Below are 19,517 nucleotides of genomic sequence, written 5' to 3'. Positions count from 1 at the left end.
AGCTGGGGACCCCCTGGAACTCCCTCAAGGACCCCTGGGGGTCCCCGGACCCCACTTTGAGAACCAATGCCGTTAGCAGCAATAACACATCCGGTGGACGATCTCTTCAGAATAAGAGTAACGTCTAGAGTAAAACGAAGCCATGGAAAAACGATTCATTTGCACATTAAAACTATAAATTAAGCATTTCAACAAAGCTAGACAACACAAAGTATGTTTAAGTGTAATACAAACAGTTTTAACTGTTTTAATAAAGTCCAGTAGTGGAAAAAAGTACAAAATGTACTTGACTAAAAGTACAAAAGTATTGGCATCAAAATGTACTTTAAGTACAAAAAGTAAAAGTACTCATTATGCAGAAGGTCCTATTTCACAAGTTTTCAAATGTATGCAAATCTTTTGAAAATAGCTGCTCTACAAGCTCACAACGCTCAATCTGTTGCTGAGCTTGTAGATCTGCTATTTTCAAATAGCCAATGTATTATGTTTAAAGCCGGGCGAAAGGCTCGCTTATTTTGGGCTTATTTTCTCGCGAAACCTGGCAACACCATACAGGAAGTAAACATAGATCCGCGCTGCCTGCTTAAAACGCTGCTCACGGAACACAGCTGCTTCCTCGGTATTTTACGCGAGTCTCTGTCCTTTTCTAAATATAAAAAGTATCATTTACAACGTTGTTACTTATAATTCAGTTGTTTAGCAGATGCTTTTATCCAGAGTGACTTACAAAGTGCAACACTAGCGTGAATTGCATGAACCATTCGTCAACAAACGACACGATACTATGTTCTAAGTCAGTGGTTCTCAAACTGTGTGTGTCTGATCCTGATCCCCAGGGGGACCCTGGGGATGTAATGCCCCAACTCTTACAATTCCAAGTACTTGTCCCCTGTTCAAATATGATTATTTTGGGGGGTCCCCAGTTCAAATATGATTATTTTGGGGGGTCACGGCCTGAAAAGTTTGAGAACCTATTGTCTAAACAACATAATCTACATTCTTAGCACCTGGCTGTGCACATCTAAATATCACATATAATATGTGAACAAGTAACCAGCATACATGTAACTCACTACTAGCATCTATGAAATACATCTCTATCTCTCTCTCAAAAAGGACGGTTGAAATCAGGTTGAAAGTGCTTAATGTCTTATTATCGTCTCTGTCGGGTGAAAACCTCATAGGTCCAAAACAGTTACTTTGTGCCCCGTTTCGAGCTTGTAGATCTGCTACTTTTGATGCTTTTGTGTGATGCTGTAGTGTGATCAAAGAGGGCGTTAATTTACGAAAGAAAAACACAAAATGTTAAAACGTGGAGATAAGAGGTTTCTGCCCGACGGCAACGATATCTTACCTTCTTTGTAAAAGGTGTGTGGTTGGCACTGGAGACGTGTACAGGTGGTTTCCATAGTAACGTAGTTGACTGTTTTCCAGGTGTGTGTATATCGTGGCTGACTTCTGTTGACACCAAACTCCTCCGAGGAAAATGAAGAGAAGTTTGAACAAGGTTGGACCTCCTTCACCTATTAACATAGACACTCCTGACGAGGACAAAGAAGAGCAGGAGGAGAAGAAGAAAAAGAAGAAGAGAGAGGAGGGACAGGATGTCTCCCAGCACGTGCAGATGGACGTAAACAAAGAGAAGACAAAGAGGAAAAGAAGGATGGGAGACAAGGGATCTGAAGTGATGGAGAGAGAGAAGAAGAGGAGGAGGAGGAGGAAAGGGGGAGAGGAAATGAGAGAGGGGGTGGAGAAGGATGTTGTTGTGAAAGAAGGGGAGCAGAAGAAGAAGAAAAAGAAAGGGAAAAGCTTGGAAGAGGAAATGATAGAGGTGGTAGAGGAGATTGTGGTGAAAGAAGGCAGAGAGAAGAAGAAGAAGAAGAAGAAGAAGATAAATAAACTAGGAGAGGAAACTATAGAGGGGTTAGAGGAGATCGTGGTGAAAGAATGCAGAGAGAAGAAGAAACTAGGAGAGGATACAAGAGAAGGCGTAGGGGAGGATGTGGTGAATGGAGGGGAGGAGAAAAAGAAGAAGAAGAAAAAGAAAAAAGTAGTAGAGAAAACGATAGAGTTGGTAGAGGAGAACATGGTGAACGAAGACGGGGAGAGAAAGAAGAAGAAAAAGAAAAAAATAGTAGAGAAAACGATAGTGGTGGTAGAGGTGAACAAAGGTGTGAAAAAGAAAAATCCGGAGGAGAAGGGAGGAGACGAACTGCCAGAGAGTAGAGGAGGAGTGGTGGAGCTTAATGGAGATGGAGAGAAGGAGAAGACTGGAACAACACAAGGTGATGTCCTGTGCTTGTGTCATTGAGCAAGGCACCAAGGAATGAATGAGTCTGTACCAATCTGTGAACCAAATGGACCCCATCTGTGTCCTCGTTGTTCTGATCCTAACAGTCTATCTCCATTTCAGACGCAAAGAAGAAGAAGAAGAAGAAAAAGAAGAGGGTGATATCAGATGGACAGAGGGAGGGAGAGATCATAGTCATAGAGGAGAATGGAGGACATGAGACGGTAGACCTGCCAAAAGACCTGTGAGTAGACAACACAGATTATTTCACATAGAAAATACAATCGACACACACCAAACACCACAAGACAACGTAACCATCATTACTTTCTCCTAGCATTTAATAATACTAGAGGTTCGGGCAGCTACACATCTTTTGTGCCCATATATGGAGCTGAGTGATTTGTTATAGATATACAGAAACAAATCTATAATGGTCAGCGGTAGGGCAAAAGGTCAGAGTTGAAGCCCATCCGAAACTGCCGTTTTTTTTCCAACGTTGGAATTTACTTTTCAGGCAAGTAGAACATGACCTGTAATTGCCCGACAGCAATCCTGCTACAGTAGCACAATAAATAGAAGAATTTATGGATTTGACTCTGTGATCGGTAATATCGGCATCGGCAGATACTGCTTCCAGTGATCGGTGATCGCGATCTGCGCCAAAAATCTTAATCGGAGCATCTCTAATATATACTGTATATACACATACACAATATTATAATATTATGGACGCACGCACGCACGCACGCACGCACACATATACCGCCCCATGAAATACCTTGCATGATATACTCTGCTGTGATGTCCATTTTTTTATATTACTCCTACAGATTTTATCCAAACATCACGCAAATCGGTACACAGTATGTATATATATATATATATATATACACACACACACACACACACACACACACACACACACACACACACACACACATAAACAACACACAAACAAATTATATATACATATATATATATATAATTTATATTGTGTGTCTGATAGCAATGCACCAAGACAAATGCCCTTGTACAGTATGTGAACATATTGGCCAATAAACAGAAGATATAAGTTATTAATATTATGTTTGTATTGTTATAATACTTTATGTCTCTACTCTAGATTAGACTCCCCGGATGTGAGGGAAATCTTGGAATTCTATCCTACGAGATCTCGTTCCTGCATCTATCGAATGCTTAGATATGACCTGCACCGCTTCAGGGAGTTCAAGAAACAAGGTACTGACACTCACTTCTGACACGGAAAACTGAGAGATTACTGACAGATACAAACTACTGACACAGACTACTGGTTGATTACTGACAGGTACATACAAACTATTGACCAATATGGGAACCCATCGCTGTTTTTCACTTATTCATGCTGAACGGACGACCCCAACGGACGACCCGTGCTCAGGGAAACCAGGGTTTTGATCTGCCTTCAGCCTTTCACTTCGGGTGGTGCGACTATGTTTTCATTCCCACTAACAATATTTCTCCACGGAACTCTAACACCATTTCTCCCAAAGAACATGGATCGTTTTGGTCATAAGCCCACTTCTTTCTATGATGAAAGAGCAATTTAAAATGTTACTAACTTTCCGTGGTTTTGTCGGCTTCGAGGACGCTATTGTTAATGAGTTTCGGTTTGTTTCCAGTCTAGCACGTGAAAAAGGTCTATTGGACCAAATTGGAACCAAAGTTCTAATGTTCTAGTGAAGGCTGGAACGGGACAGTCAGTAATCAGTAGATCCCAGGTTCAAATTTCCCCACAATATCAGAGGAGCCAAACAAAAATATATTTTACTCTTGGGGCATAACAATAAATTAACACATGAGCCAAATGCACTGTTGATCTGTCACTCTGGAATGATAAACAACCAAATGTGTAAATGGCTCTTCTTTTTTTCTACCCCAATCCACGGCCATCATGCCCACGTCCTCCAGGGATCTTGTTGCGTAAGGGAAGGTGCACAGCTAAGGAGAAGCAGCAAATTATGACAAATATCAATCATTTCCTGGCTGTGAGTGGCATCAGCTCAGCTCAGGAGCTGTTCTTCCCTTCCCATCTTACCACAGAGCGGTCTAAAGAGATAAAGAAGCTCAGAGCCAAGCACAGACTCATTGAGACGATGGGTAAGATGCTTACACAGGAAGTATCACTGTCTTTATACCTATCTTTACCACTTGAAAATGTTTTAACCACTTAAGCCCCTATATGCATATAGACAGATGTGAAAATAGCATATCTACAAGCTCCGAGCTATGAGCTTGTAGATCTGCTATTTTCAGACAGGATCAAAAAGTCGCATACATCCAAAAACCTTTTGAAGGCAGATGCTGATCCCAAAACGAACAGAGATCAAATGCAAACCAGATAGACCGCACACTGTAGCTCCTTTGAAGTGACTTTAAAAGTCTTTGTCATGGTCCTTCAAACGTGTATAAAATGTTTAAACTGAAAATTCCACTCATTGTAGGTGTTTTCCTCTCACATTTCTAAAGCCTTTTTTCAACTGCAATGTCAAAAGTAATCTTTGCCTGTGGGTGTCGCTGTTGAGGGATTTTGATTTTCAATCATCGCCTCTGCTCCGCCCCCCCAAAGGAAAGGATAGAGGAGGGGAGGGGCCGGGAGAAGAGGGGGTGGGATTAAGACTATGACGTCACAGTCAAGGGGCCAATCCCAGATTACTTTTCAACCAATTATTCAAAACAACACAGAAAATCCACTGAATGTTCAAAGTTCTGTCTTTTTGGGTGTAATTGAGGTCATAACCCCCCTCCCAAAAAACATGAAAAAAAGAAAAGTGAAAATGAATGTCGTAGAACCTTTAAAGGAGTGGTTCACTCAAAGAATTACTTATTTTCTATCAATTACACACCCCATGAAGCCTTGAATTCATGGAGATTTTTTTGTTTTTGTGCCATTCCTAAGCCAATAATTTGATGATCATCGTTCAATAGGAGACTCAATAGAGACTCTTTGAGTGTCCATTGAGTCTCTTACCGGAGATTCAGTCATTTATCAAATTATTGGCTTAGGAATGTGACAAAAACAAAATAATTACTTGAATTCAAGGCTTCATGGGGTGTGTAATTGATAGAGAACAAGTCATTCTTTGGGCGAACTACTCCTTTTAAGGCATCCGGAAACAAGTGACGTTTCGAGCCAATTTCAAAACGTCACTTGTTTTTTTCTTGTTTGCCTGTCAGATCTTTACACGATTTTTTAACATTTTGGAAAAGTTTTACCTATAATGACATGCCCAAAATAGGGACCCCAGGCTCAAAGTGGTTCCAAATAAATCTTGATTGACAGTGGTTTTATACTCATCTCTCTCCATGTTGTTTGCATGGATTAAAGTTCTCAGTCGCCACGACTGATTTCAGTCATTTGGATTCCATAGAAGCCAGCATGTCTTCTGTGAAAATAGCAGATCTATAAGCTCACAACACGTCGCGCTGTGACGTGTTGTGAGCTTATAGATCGGCTATTTTTTGGTTATTAGTTATTTCAAGATTAGGTTAGAATCTGTGATTTCTTCAACTGGTTGGCTGTATGTGGAACAGCAGCAACAGTTTAGAATGATAATACCTACTGTAAACAAACATCATCAATAATCTTTCAGTGATGAGATTTTATTTTTGCTTTATTCCATGTTGTTTGTCTCTCTCTCTCCTCTAGGAGAGGGTCTTCACAGGGCATGTTATCGGGTTTTCCACATTGCCAAGTGGATGACTGAGAAGGAACTCAACCACTTGGGCAGGTCAGAGGTCATCTCCATGACAACATTCCCGTCCGACAACTAACTGTAACTGTAGCTCAGTGACTCGTTTTAATCCATGTGATGTTTTTCTTTATTTAATAACTTGAGACAAAGCAGCCCATGCAACTAACAAAAGAACCTCACTCATGGACACCTCAACCCATGGCCATAGACAGGAATCGAACCCTTGACCTCAGGAGTCACAGGCTGACACACTGCCAATTGAGCTAATTGAGTCCAGCCTGATGGTGTCTGTTGGAGGTCATTAACTATTGCCTTCTGTCATGAACCAAGCCCCTGTTTCACCAACACTAAGATCGGGTTCACAAACCCATTCGAGAAATTGTATGTCTCCTCGGAACCGAAACAAGTGAAAGTAGCCAATCTACAAGCTAACAAAGCGTTAGTATCCAAAAGGTGGTGAGCTTGTAGATCGGCTATTTTCACAAGGAAATAAGATATACATTGAGACTAACTACTCTCAAAAAGGCATCTTTAAACATTGCATAATGCATTAATTAACAAGGTCAAGTGTTGTGCAATCTAAGGGTCAGAGGTCAAAAGTCAAACAGTGAAAGTTGTTTGTCATGAGTAGACGCATATGTGTGTTGAAGTTTCATGGCGACAGCTCAAACAGGGCATGAGTTATACATGTTCAAAGTTTGCATTTTTTGTGTCTTCACCGTTTTCCATGACCCTCCACCATATTGCAGAGTTTCGTAAAAAGTAAATGCACGGTTAGGCCAGAACTGCGAAAAACAGCAGGAAGCAGAATAATAATAATAGTGAAAGTGTAGAAATGCAATAAGGGTCCAAAGGCCCTACGGCATTGGCCCCTTAATTAAATAGTGAAAAGAGACAATCTACAAGCTCACAACGTGCTGTGATGCAATGACAAAAGTTGAAATATGGAGATACAAGGTTTCTGCCCAACACCAACAATATACACTCATTGGCCCGGATTCACTTAGCTGGTCGTAAATGAGGTGTGAATAAAGTTGCAAAAGGAAGGTGTATTTTCTGTAAGCTAAAACTAGCGTGCAATTCACAAAGGGGTGTGTATATCGCTCAAACGTACGGATCACAGGTGTAGGTCCATGAATCTGGAAAGCTGCCAGCTGGTCGTAAAACATCAAGTGCGTTCCCCAGAAGTTCATTTGCATCGTTCCACTCCCCTTTTCGCACCATAAAAGGCAACAGGAAATGAAATATCCAACTTCAACTTCACCGTACTGAACAGTATTGCCATGTCCGCTTATTACAAGCGAATTTGGGCTTATTTTTCTATTTAGTTGCTTGCAAATATTGGTAGTTGCGGGGTGCAGTTTTTTGGGCTTGGTGCTCATGCGCACTCCCCTGTTTCTAAAGTGTAGTTGTAGTTAGGGAATTTTAGCAATATGTGTGGACCATCTGTGAAAAAATTTACTACCAATAGCTTTCTTCACCAATGTGTTCTTATAGGTGTCTAGAATCACCTCTCAATTAATGCAAACCCAAATCCTCGTGGAAAATCCTGGAGAGCCAATCAAAGTTAAGGAGCCCAGAGGGCTTTGGTGAAAAATATAAAAAAAAAAAAAAAGTCTAAAATGAACTTGTGAGGTGTCTAACTAGGGGTTTTCAGGGGTGCTAAATCCATTCCAACCATTATTTTTGAGTAAAAATGTCTCCCTGGCCATCTAATATTGGTATATTGGTTATTGTTAGTGTATAATCAGTGTATAATCAATGGTAAGGGATTGGGGTGTTGTTGAATTGATTCTATTCTGAAAAATAAAATAAGAAAATATTGCTAAACACTGTGCACATGCTCAGTGGGATACACTGTCTGAATGTGGGGAAGGAGCGGGAGTGTTGCATCCTGGCAAATATGTCTGGACGATTTTAAGGTACGGTAGTTTATCTACTTTTTGGCATTTATTTTCCTCTGCTGGCAAAACTTTTGATTACTGTGAATTTAGATGTCAATTTTCTCTAGCCTATTGCTTACATTGAACAACCATTAGTTAAACAATCATGACACTTGTCTTTTAGTAGACAACATGGAAGAGGATTCTGTAGCTTGTGGCTTAAGGTGCTTCATCTGTGGTGGTCCTGAGACTGAGATTCAAAAGTCACCCAAAAAGGCTATGCACATTTTTTGTCTTATTCTGAGAGTGTGGATGATGCAGCATTAATCAGAAGACTTCATGAGGACTGGAAAAACTGAGATGACCCCAAACTAAGATACCATTTGGAATGCAAAACCGAGCTATACAGTCATGCAAGAAGTACAGTATATCCACTGGATATCGTAAGTTTTTTTTTCATTGTGATGAAAGTTGCCACTTGCAGATTTCAATCCTGTTCTATGTTGTGAGTGACATCATAATTTAATAAAAACTTTAAACATAATCTATTCTTTAGAGCAAGATGAGCAAGTCCAACGGCCAGACAGGAAAAGGAAAAGACATAGGGCATTGTCTGGGTCAAGTAGTTCAAGTGCTAGCTGGCACACTTGATCTACCATAATACTTGCATCCTTTGCAATGAAGGTATCAATGTTGGCACATTGAAAAGAAACCCTGGTAAGTCTTTTGTATGTAAGATTCAAATGAATTTTGATAATTGTTTTTCTTGCTCCTCATTGTAGGCTTCCACTCAAAGTCAAATAATTTAATCATGCACATACTGTATGTGGCTACCTTTTATCCAGACAGAGTTTGGCAGTTGTATCGTGCACCTGATAATGTCTACCAGGACCGACTGAAAAGGAGTTTGATGCAGAGAGCAAAGCGATGAGGTGATGACTGGGGACTTGAAGTCGCTGGTCGCCTGGTGGCAGAAGAGGCAGTATATCATATTTGATGCAGAAGAGACTTTGAGAATCCTGTTACAAAGTCTGAGGTAACATTATATGGATACACAATACAGCGGTACAATACAACTCACATTTCTTATCCTTTATTAGTCCCCCTCATTCCTGGACCCAAATCAATCTTGCAGAATACATTATTTTGAAGTCAAAAGTTTCACTATTAAAAATTGTATTTCTTCCCTCAGGATAAGAAATGTGAGTTGTATTGTATAGCTGTATTGTGTATCCATATAATGTTACCTCAGACTTTGTAACAGGGTTCTCAAAGTCTCTTCTGCATCGAATATGATATACTGGCTCTTCTGCCACCAGGCGACCAGCAACTTCAAGTCCCCAGTCATCACCTCGTCGCTTTGCTCTCTGCATCAAACTCCTTTTCAGTCGGTCCTGGTAGACATTATCAGGTGCACGATACAACTGCCAAGCTCTTGTCTGGATAAAAGGTAGCCACATACAGTATGTGCATGATTAAATTATTTGACTTTGAGTGGAAGCCTACAATGAGGAGCAAGAAAAACAATTATCAAAATGTATTTGAATCTTACATACAAAAGACTTACCAGGGTTTCTTTTCAATGTGCCAACATTGATACCTTCATTGCAAAGGATGCAAGTATTATGGTAGATCAAGTGTGCCAGCTAGCACTTGAACTACTTGACCCAGACAATGCCCTATGTCTTTTCTTCCTGTCTGGCCGTTGGACTTGCTCATCTTGCTCTAAAGAATAGATTATGTTTAAAGTTTTTATTAAATTATGATGTCACTCACAACATAGAATAGGATTGAAATCTGCAAGTGGCAACTTTCATCACAATGAAAAAAAACTTACGATATCCAGTGGATATACTGTACTTCTTGCACGACTGTATAGCTCGGTTTTGCATTCCAAATGGTATCTTAGTTTGGGGTCATCTCAGTTTTTCCAGTCCTCATGAAGTCTTCTGATTAATGCTGCATCATCCACACTCTCAGAATAAGACAAAAACATGTGCATAGCCTTTTTGGGTGACTTTTGAATCTCAGTCTCAGGACCACCACAGATGAACTACCTTAAGCCACAAGCTACAGAATCCTCTTCCATGTTTTCTACTAAAAGACAAGTGTCATGATTGTTTAACTAATGGTTGTTCAATGTAAGCAATAGGCTAGAGAAAATTGACATCTAAATTCACAGTAATCAAAAGTTTTGTCAGCAGAGGAAAATAAATGCCAAAAAGTAGATAAACTACCGTACCTTAAAATCGTACAGACATATTTGCCAGGATGCAACACTCCCGCTCCTTCCCCACATGCAGACAGTGTATCCCACTGAGCATGTGCACAGTAGGTGTACACTCTTATCAAGCGTTTAGCAATATTTCTTATTCTATTTTTCAGAATAGAATCAATTCAACAACACCCCAATCCCCTACCATTGATTATACACTGATTATACACTAACAATAACCAATATACCAATATTAGATGGCCAGGGAGACATTTTTACTCAAAAATAATGGGTGGAATGGATTCAGCACCCCTGAAAACCCGTAGTTAGACACCTCACAAGTTCATTTCAGACTTTTATTTTTTTTGATATCTTTCACCCAAGCCCTCTGGGCTCCTTAACTTTGATTGGCTCTCCAGGATTTTCCACAAGGATTTGGGTTTGCATTAATTGAGAGGTGATTCTAGACACCTATAAGAATACATTAGTGAAGAAAGCTATTGGTAGTAAATTTTTTCACAGATGGTCCACACAAATTGCTAAAATTCCCTAACTATTGCTTATTTTGGCTTGCTTCACAATGTTTAAATTATTTTAACCGGTGGTTCTCAAATATGTAGCCTAATTTGTCCCTATAACCCCCTGAAAATGTTTTGTGCCAGCTGGAGCCCCGTACCAGATTTGTGTTGTTAGAATGTTTAAAAAATCTTCCGAATATTCCACATGTGATCAATATACAGCAGCCTACAGTATTATAAATTAATACCGCGGCGCGGACATTGGAGGTGCGTCCGTGCCTCCGCAGTGACATTAAGCATGATGGCCTATCATTCATTATTACGTGACACTTTGGCTGAGATGGCCCGCTTGGCCGACACTGGCAAACAAACTGAGAGACCTAATAATTCAGCTCTAAATGCAACTGAAAATAAATAAAAACTGCATCATGTGATTGTCTATATTATGCATAGGCTACAAGCAATACATCGTTTGACATATTTTTTCTTTTGTATATATGTTGACAAATGTTGGGCACATACTATTTTATTTGAGGTTTGGCACTGTTGTAATTGATTTTGCATGAAGACAAAGCATTCTAATGACAGGCAAGCTTTTCTCCCTGGTAAGACAGCCTCAGAGCTGACTTGAGAACGGGCGGACCTCACGCTCAAATCACCTACAAAAAAACATTAATGAATCTGACTACTAGTGTAGGAATTGTCGTAAATGCCGGTACGATCAAAATATGGTTGTAAATGACTTAGTGAATCCGGCCCATTGTCTTTTTCTTCTACACTCTCTCTCTCAGCTGTCCTATTGTTTGTCTCACCTACACTGTCTCTCTCTCTCATCTGTCCTATTGTCTGTCTCACCAACACTGTCTCTCTCTCAGCTCTCCTACTAGCTATGGCACTAATGGAAGGATTTTTTATTTTCTCTCGCTCTGTTTCCATTGTCATGAAAGGTTTGACGATGAAGAAAATCACATGCTGCAGAAGCTATATTCTTGCCATGGTAACAAATGGCAAGAGATATCGAAGAGGATGGAACGGAGTGCCACGACTTTGCGGAGCCATTTCGGTTACATCGGTAATGACACAACACACACATACACACACATACCGTATACAACTGGAATCTATGATCACCTATCACATTTTTTCACTGTTCAATACACAACTTTATAACCAGACCGGCGTATTGCCATTTCCACTGCCAACAACTCTCTATGCGACAACTTCGCAGCAACAACAACTTCCAGTATACCTCTCAATGCAGCGCATTTTACACAGGTTATTATTAACAGGGAATGGGTGTAACTTAACAGCGCGTGTATGTTTGTGGGAGAGAGAGAGCTTGTGAAGCAGAGGATTAGTTTACGAAAAAACACAAAAAGCATATGGCACTGTGGCAATACATTTCATACTGTCGGAAAGCCTGTTTACTTACTTTTTTAAACGGTGCCCCATCGGTAAGGAACATACATTTTTTTAGATGAGCAGCACAGCTGAATGAGCAGAATAAGCTGTGTGGCATTGACAGAGAAGATTTGCCAAATGTTTCATGGGAGCAACTCATATACTCTCAAGGCTGTGCTGCTCATCCCACAAAAGCATGTTCCTTACAAATGGACGGGGGGGGGGGTGTGTTCCAACGGTATTGTAGTATTGCCAAGAAGCATTGTTACAACAGTGACATATGCTACCAAGCACACATTTCCAAACTTTGTGTTTATGTGTTTTTTTTTCTATTAGTATTTGTATATCGTCGGTGTCCAGCCGGGACCAGCTAACTCCATTTTCAGTTTTTTTTTTCTTTTTCATAAATCGACGCTATTGAACACCCTTCACATCTGTGTAAAAAATCTAAACATTTGAACCAATGAAAAGTATTAAGAAGCGCCTCAGACGAAAACTCCCAACTCCATTGGATCCTCAAACTGTCCGTCAAAAACAAACAACTCCCCCCTCTCCTCTACACAGCACTACAGCACAGCATTAGCAGTGCGCGGTGCGCAGTGAACGAGGAGGAACAACACGTAAACAGACTCCCCGTAGTCTGTTAAAACTATGCAGTGTACCTGTTTATCAAACAGCACTGACGCTAATGTTATGAAAACAAGTAATTATATTTCTAAAATCTATGAAGTGTTTAATGAGGAGAGCATTGTGATAAGAAGAAAGACGTTCATAGCATTTCTGTCGCGCTAGTGTTCTACTACCTCTTAGCAGAAGTTATTGTAATATTTAAAGTCCTGTTTATTGTTGTAGGCCTATATAATAAGTGTCATGAAGCATCAGGGCATTAATTCACACGTTGTTGTGATGCATTGTGAGCTTGGAGATCCATTGTTAGCTTTTGGGAATCTGTACCCTTTTGAAACCTCTCTCAGCAGCGAGTGGAGCTACTGTTGTTTGGACACCTAAAGGCCCGTTCATAGTCCCTAGATGGGTCTGAAACGTCCGTCACGGGGCGAGGGATTCCGTCCGTTCTTTACGGACACATGCATGGTTATTTAGGAGAGAGAGATTGCACGTACGTTGCCATGTCAGCTTATTATAAGCGACTTTGGGCTTATTCTTCTGTATAGTTGCTTGTAAACAAACAAGCAATTTTTTATTGGTGGTTGTGGTTTTATTTGGGCTTGTTTCTAAAGTGTTGTTGCTTATTTGGGCCAATTATTATTTAAACCAGTGATTCTCAAATATATATTGTAGATCTGCTATTTTCATATGCAGTGGTGTAAAGAGGTAATTGTACTTTACTTGAGTATTTCCAATTTCCAATACTTTTACTTTTACTCTACATCTCAGAGATATAAGATGTTATATGTCTCATATACATAGACAAACATACAAATAAATAAGTTTTAATTCAGAAGAACTTGCCTTGCCAAATTACACACACACATATCTCTGCTGTCCAGCCCGAAACTGCTAACTCCAAAACGCTCATTGTTCAGGAAACGAAAAAACAAGATATACGTTTTTCAGAAAATGAAGAAAACCTTATATTTTTAAAACAAAGCAATACTACCTCGTCAAAGTTGGTATAGTGACTGTATATATTGTGAGATACTTGCATGTGTCATTATGTTATCAACACTTTTCCCAAATCGCGGGTAAATCAACACTTTACCCAGCGCGAGTGGAGTTAGAAGTTTCAGACGAGCAGAAATCAAGCTGAAATGGAGTTAGGTGTCCAAACAACAGTAGCTCCACTCGCTGCTGAGAGAGGTTTCAAAAGGGTACAGATTCCCAAAAGCTAACAATGGATCTCCAAGCTCACAATGCATCACAACAACGTGTGAATTAATGCCCTGATGCTTCATGACACTTATTATATAGGCCTACAACAATAAACAGGACTTTAAATATTACAATAACTTCTGCTAAGAGGTAGTAGAACACTAGCGCGACAGAAATGCTATGAACGTCTTTCTTCTTATCACAATGCTCTCCTCATTAAACACTTCATAGATTTTAGAAATATAATTACTTGTTTTCATAACATTAGCGTCAGTGCTGTTTGATAAACAGGTACACTGCATAGTTTTAACAGACTACGGGGAGTCTGTTTACGTGTTGTTCCTCCTCGTTCACTGCGCACCGCGCACTGCTAATGCTGTGCTGTAGCGCTGTGTAGAGGAGAGGGGGGAGTTGTTTGTTTTTGACGGACAGTTTGAGGATCCAATGGAGTTGGGAGTTTTCGTCTGAGGCGCTTTTTAATACTTTTCATTGGTTCAAATGTTTAGATTTTTTACACAGATGTGGAGGGTGTTCAATAGCGTCGATTTATGAAAAAAAAAAAAACTGAAAATGGAGTTAGCTGGTCCCGGCTGGACACCGACGATATGCACCTGTAATCAATAAACACACATGCATACCTACATTACCTACCTACTTACTCTATACCCAATATTCACCTCTCTCTCTCACTCACACACACACACACACACACACACACACACACACACACACACACACACACACACACACACACACACAAACACACACACGTAATAGATAATTATCTATTGGTAATTAAGCTGCATGGCTGTAATAAAAACAAAAAAGATCTAGCCGATATTACTCTTGTACGGCTGTCTGTCCTTTTCCATATCTGTATCTCTCCAATCTGTCCATCTTCCAGCCAGCGAGCATGGTGTCTGGAAGAGTGATGAGGAGGTGAGGCTGAAGCAGGCCATGCTGGCTCACCTGCAGACTGTGGTGGATCCACAACAAACGGGTTCTGGTTCTGGTCCCTGGCTGACCAGGAACCAGTTGTGTAAAAACCTGCCCTGGAAGACTATCTGTGAAAAGGTCCAGACACGTTGCTGGTTGCAGTGCAGAATGAAATGGTCAGTTAACATTTATTTAAAATGAGTTATGTAACCGCTTGAGCCCTGCCGTATTTATTCTGGGGGGGAACATTCGCCGAAAATACTTGATCTACAAGGCTGCAACGTTGCGACACGTTATGGGCTTGCCTTGTGCATGGGATATTTTCGGCAAAGAGATTTGGTGTAGACTAGAGTGAGAAAGGAGGGCTGGCCACACGAGACTACTATCCAGTCAGCTGTTGGTCTCACCGACTGTATGACTTTAAATCACCGTCTTTGTCCATCTATGTCTCACACCATGCTGACTATCTTTCTGTCAGTATTTATGTCTGTCTCACATTATCCCATCTGTTTGTCTCCAGGTTCAGACTGTTAAGACCGAAGATGGCATCCGACCATTGTCCGGCCTTCAGTGGAGGAGTGAAAGCCATTCAGGCCAAAGCGAAACTCATTAACACGTATGGCCATCTGAATACCACCAACCTCTCACACACACACACACACACACACACACACACAGAGAGAGAGAGCGATAATTCACAATATGCTCCTCATTGACTTAAATTGTACGCTGAAACGGCTCTCAATGTCACTCTTTTAGCACATAAACGAACGGAAACAGTTGATTCAGACAATATAGAACATCACCAAACCCAGTAGTCTTTTTTTGGTTTTATATATAAATATCAACTTCCTGTTGATATTGCCATTTTTATTAGGAAGAAAACCCGGACTGGATCCGTATCCGGATCTTCAAATGGTAAAATCAACAGGAAGTTAACTTTTTTATAAATAAAAAAAATGGGTTTGGTGATGTTTTATATTGTCTAATCACCTTTGTTTGCGTTCGTGTATGTGCTAAAAGAGTGACATTGAGAGCTGTTTCAGCGTACAATGTAAGTCAGTGAGGAGCATATTTTGAATTATCAATTTCTAATCAATGGAGCAATTATTTTAGATTTCTAGTCCACCTTTGGAGTTACCTTTGGAGTTACATCATTGCCCTTTAAGTACATTTTGATACCAATACTTTTGTACTAAAGTAAGTAACTAAGTACATTTTAATTCCAGACTTTTATTTGTAACAGAGCATTTCTACATTGCAGTATTGATACTTTTACCTAAGTAAAAATGTGAGTACTTTTTCTATCACTGACTGTTATAGACATCAAAGAAAGTGGCCATATTTTCCTTGACTGTTATAGACATCAAAGAAAGTGGCCATATTTTCCTTATTGTACACAAACTAGCTGGAGGCATTTGGCTTGTTACCATGAAGATGTCTCCCATCACGTTTGAAAATAATGCCTCAGTGTCTTCTGAGGCTGGGTACATCTATCGACACTCGACTTAACCAGTATAAAGCAGCCTATATTATGATCGCTAGCTGGGCATGGTGTAAAGTATATTCTAACTACTACAGTATATGTTAGCAAGTTCTGAGCTTGCATGTTGTGAGCTGACATGTTGTGTGTCAGTGTCACTGACGAAGGCTGGCTAGCCGAGACATTTGTGACTTAAGGCATACTGGGGGAATAAATAAAAAATAAAACTGTGTCATTCTGAGTGCGACCGTTCGCTTGCCATTGTTTACTGTTTCATGAGGACAACGCACCAGAGGAGTCAGAGCGTGGTGGTAACAGAAACAAGTTGATGATCATGACAGCCCTAACAATGCTGCACTAACATATGATTTATATTCTAGGTTGTACAACATGGACTTGGAGGATCAAGCTCTCATCGACTGGGAAGAGGTGGCCATCACGATTGGGTAACAAAAAAATAAATAATAAAAAACATTTATATTTTTAAAACGGAGAGGAAACTTTAAGCACCAAGTTTAGAAAGGTCAGTGGAGACACATTTCAAGGTTGTTTATTGTCACATCCAACTAGAGGCATCATGGCCTCTAGCAGATCCACAAGCTCAAAACACAGCGTTTCGCGCCGCATGTCGAGCTTGCAGATCTGCTAGCCTGGTTCCAGACGAATCTGCCTTTGCAAAATTGCATGCACTTTAGCCCTCGGCAGATTAGGTCTGGCCCCCCTCCATAGAGATTTAAATTCTCTCCCTCCGCAGTGGTGCGGAACCAACCAGGGCCCAGTATCCAAATGTGGGCGGGCTTATCACCTTATTTGGAGCAATGACGTACAAGGAAGCACTGCTCTGATTGGTTCGTTCAAGGAAGCACTGCTCTGATTGGTTTAAGTCTAACCAATAGAGTCCGTTTGGATCTTTTTGTAACCGCCCCTTGGAAGAAAATCTACCGTTGATAGGGACCAGACTAATATCCACGCAGTGTGTCGTGTGATATTGTCTGGCTACGCGAGGCTACAGATCTACTACCCTTGATGCTTTTGTGTGACGCACAAATACAAAAAGTTAGAATATTGAGATTTCTGCCCGACAGAAACAAAATATTATGTAGGGGAGGCAAAGAGTAGTACTATGTAGTTTTAATATGTAGTGTAGTAGGCAGTATTTTGTGTTGTAGTATTGCGAAGTATTAATATGCGGTGTATTGCAGTACTATGTAGTATTGATGTGAAGTATTATTTTCCAGTGAAGTGAGTGACCACTACGTCCAGAAGAGTTTCCACCGACTCAAAGTTACATCTGTCCCCGGGTGGTCTGCATTGTCGTATCCTGGTCAGTATACACTTTTTGCACTCGCATGTCTTTACCCGTTTTGCTGGTTCAACTTTATGAGGTGAAAGGGCTTTGCAGCTTGTATTCTACAGTGTGTGGTCACATTTGCACCACGTCTTAAATGAACAACCACATTTCCTCTTCTCTTCATCCTACTTCCTGTAGAGGTAATTGATTTCCTGCAGGAGAAGGTTCTCCCCAAGCTGGAGGATCGTCTGAAGGAGGTGGGGGAGACAGAGGTGGGAGACACAGAGACACCGTGTCAAGACAAATATTTCCTGTCCCGCATCTTCTCATCAGGCGAGGTGGACTCAGGTCTTACTGTGGCCTAGTGAGACCATCAGTCCACAGAGGCCCCCTTTCCACCAAAATAACTTTTGTTCTAGAACTGGTTCCGTTCTAGATTCTTGGAACCGTGGTGCTGTCACAGAACCGGCCGTGAACCGGCCTGCATTTCCACCAGTTTTGAGCCCCAGTTTTAGGCGGCATAGCTGAATAGTTAGAGAGCCCGTCTGTGGAGCAGGAGTCCCCAATTGCCCCAGGTTCGATTCCAGGCCAGCGATGTGTTGAATGTGATCGGTCGAACTGACCCTTTTTTATTTTATTTTTTTAATGCAGATTTTTCGAATTGTTTATATCGCATCTGCACACTTTGATTCCCAGTTCAGGGCAAGAAAAACAAGTATTCTTTTGGTTACAGTTCCGAACCAACTTGTATCTTTGTTATGTGCGATTTTATTTTATTTAAAACTTTTGTCACTTTTTTTTACATGTACATTATTGTTATTGTTTCTTTGTATTGAGCTTGTAGATATCTTGTTTTGAAGAAGAAAGTATTTTTATATTGTGGCATTGCTGCTACCCTTGTTTAAGTAAAAAAAAAAAAAAGAAGAAAACAAATATAGTAATCTGAGTACTTCTTCTACCACTCACAGTTTGTTGTGCTTTCAGGAAATCTTAGTTTCAAAGTGTGTTCTACACCGCATTGATTGATGGATTGAATACTTAATTAGTCAAACTAAATTAAACAGTACGGAGGTACAGTAAAACACGCGAAAAGGATAATACAAAAAAAGTACTGGGAACTTGTTTCCATTGTGGTTCTATGTATTCAATTCATCAACAGCATAGAATATTAACACATACAGTATTAACATATGTCATCAACAAATACCAATGGCTATATTTACAGAGGAGAAAAGGGAAAATGGCTACAGTGTACGACCTCTCATTTCAATGGGAATTCATATCTAACACCGCTTGTAGCTTTCTGATAGATGTATTTTTTTCTGATAGATGCTTTTTCAGGCCAGTGAAAGAAGCCAGTGATTCACATCCGTTAAGTGTCCACAGTTTCAAAGTAAAATTAACACTCAGGAATGTGCTGTGTACTAAATAGATGTTGGTGTCTTCTCTTTCTGAATTACACATCATAACTCAGAGCCCAAGCAATGCACGGATGCACGCCAGTCCTGAAATGTCATAATTTTGGGGGCATGGTCATTTTGTCTTTGGGGTTGTCCATGTTTTGAGGGTGCAAAGACCAAATGCCAGGGCAGCAAAGCCACCAAATAAAATGATTTTAAGAAATACATATTTTAACTTTTTAGAGTTTGGGAGGATTTCATTTTTAATACGTGTTAACTTCCAGTGAAATAAATGTGAAAAAGACAGCCTATATATAAATTAAAAAGCAGTCACTGGACTCATTTGAATATACGGATGGAGAGTCAAGGGGAGAAAATAATTCAGAATCTCAACAAAACAATTGGTGTCTAAAAACATGTTGACAGGAAAGAGGTCAGAGGAGAAAATGGTTATTAATTGGGGCAGTGTGGGCGGGACATCAAGGCCACTGCCTTAGTATATATTTCTTTCAAGGGCATAAGTCCTAACTGAG

The 19,517-nt window shown here is 40.3% G+C and overlaps 1 protein-coding gene across 1 annotated transcript; it reads left to right on the top strand.

Moving 5' to 3' along the window:
• The first annotated feature begins 563 nt into the window (after positions 1-563).
• Positions 564-18,475, top strand: LOC311046227 (transcription termination factor 1-like). Its single transcript, XM_084058429.1, has 12 exons — positions 564-619; positions 1,435-2,285; positions 2,414-2,534; positions 3,417-3,532; positions 4,244-4,432; positions 5,982-6,063; positions 11,591-11,715; positions 14,779-14,986; positions 15,331-15,426; positions 16,674-16,739; positions 17,532-17,617; positions 17,783-18,475. Exons 2-12 carry the CDS (start codon positions 1,487-1,489, stop codon positions 17,947-17,949), a joined length of 2,055 nt encoding a protein of 684 aa, XP_083914555.1. The 5' UTR covers positions 564-619; positions 1,435-1,486; the 3' UTR covers positions 17,950-18,475.
• The last annotated feature ends 1,042 nt before the right edge of the window (positions 18,476-19,517 follow it).

This window comes from Gymnoscopelus microlampas (genome assembly GCF_963454915.1).
Source record: "Gymnoscopelus microlampas genome assembly, chromosome: 5".
NCBI classification, from domain to species: domain Eukaryota; kingdom Metazoa; phylum Chordata; class Actinopteri; order Myctophiformes; family Myctophidae; genus Gymnoscopelus; species Gymnoscopelus microlampas.
Note: the sequence above shows the minus strand (reverse complement) of the source record. Positions and strands in the feature narration are given on the sequence as shown.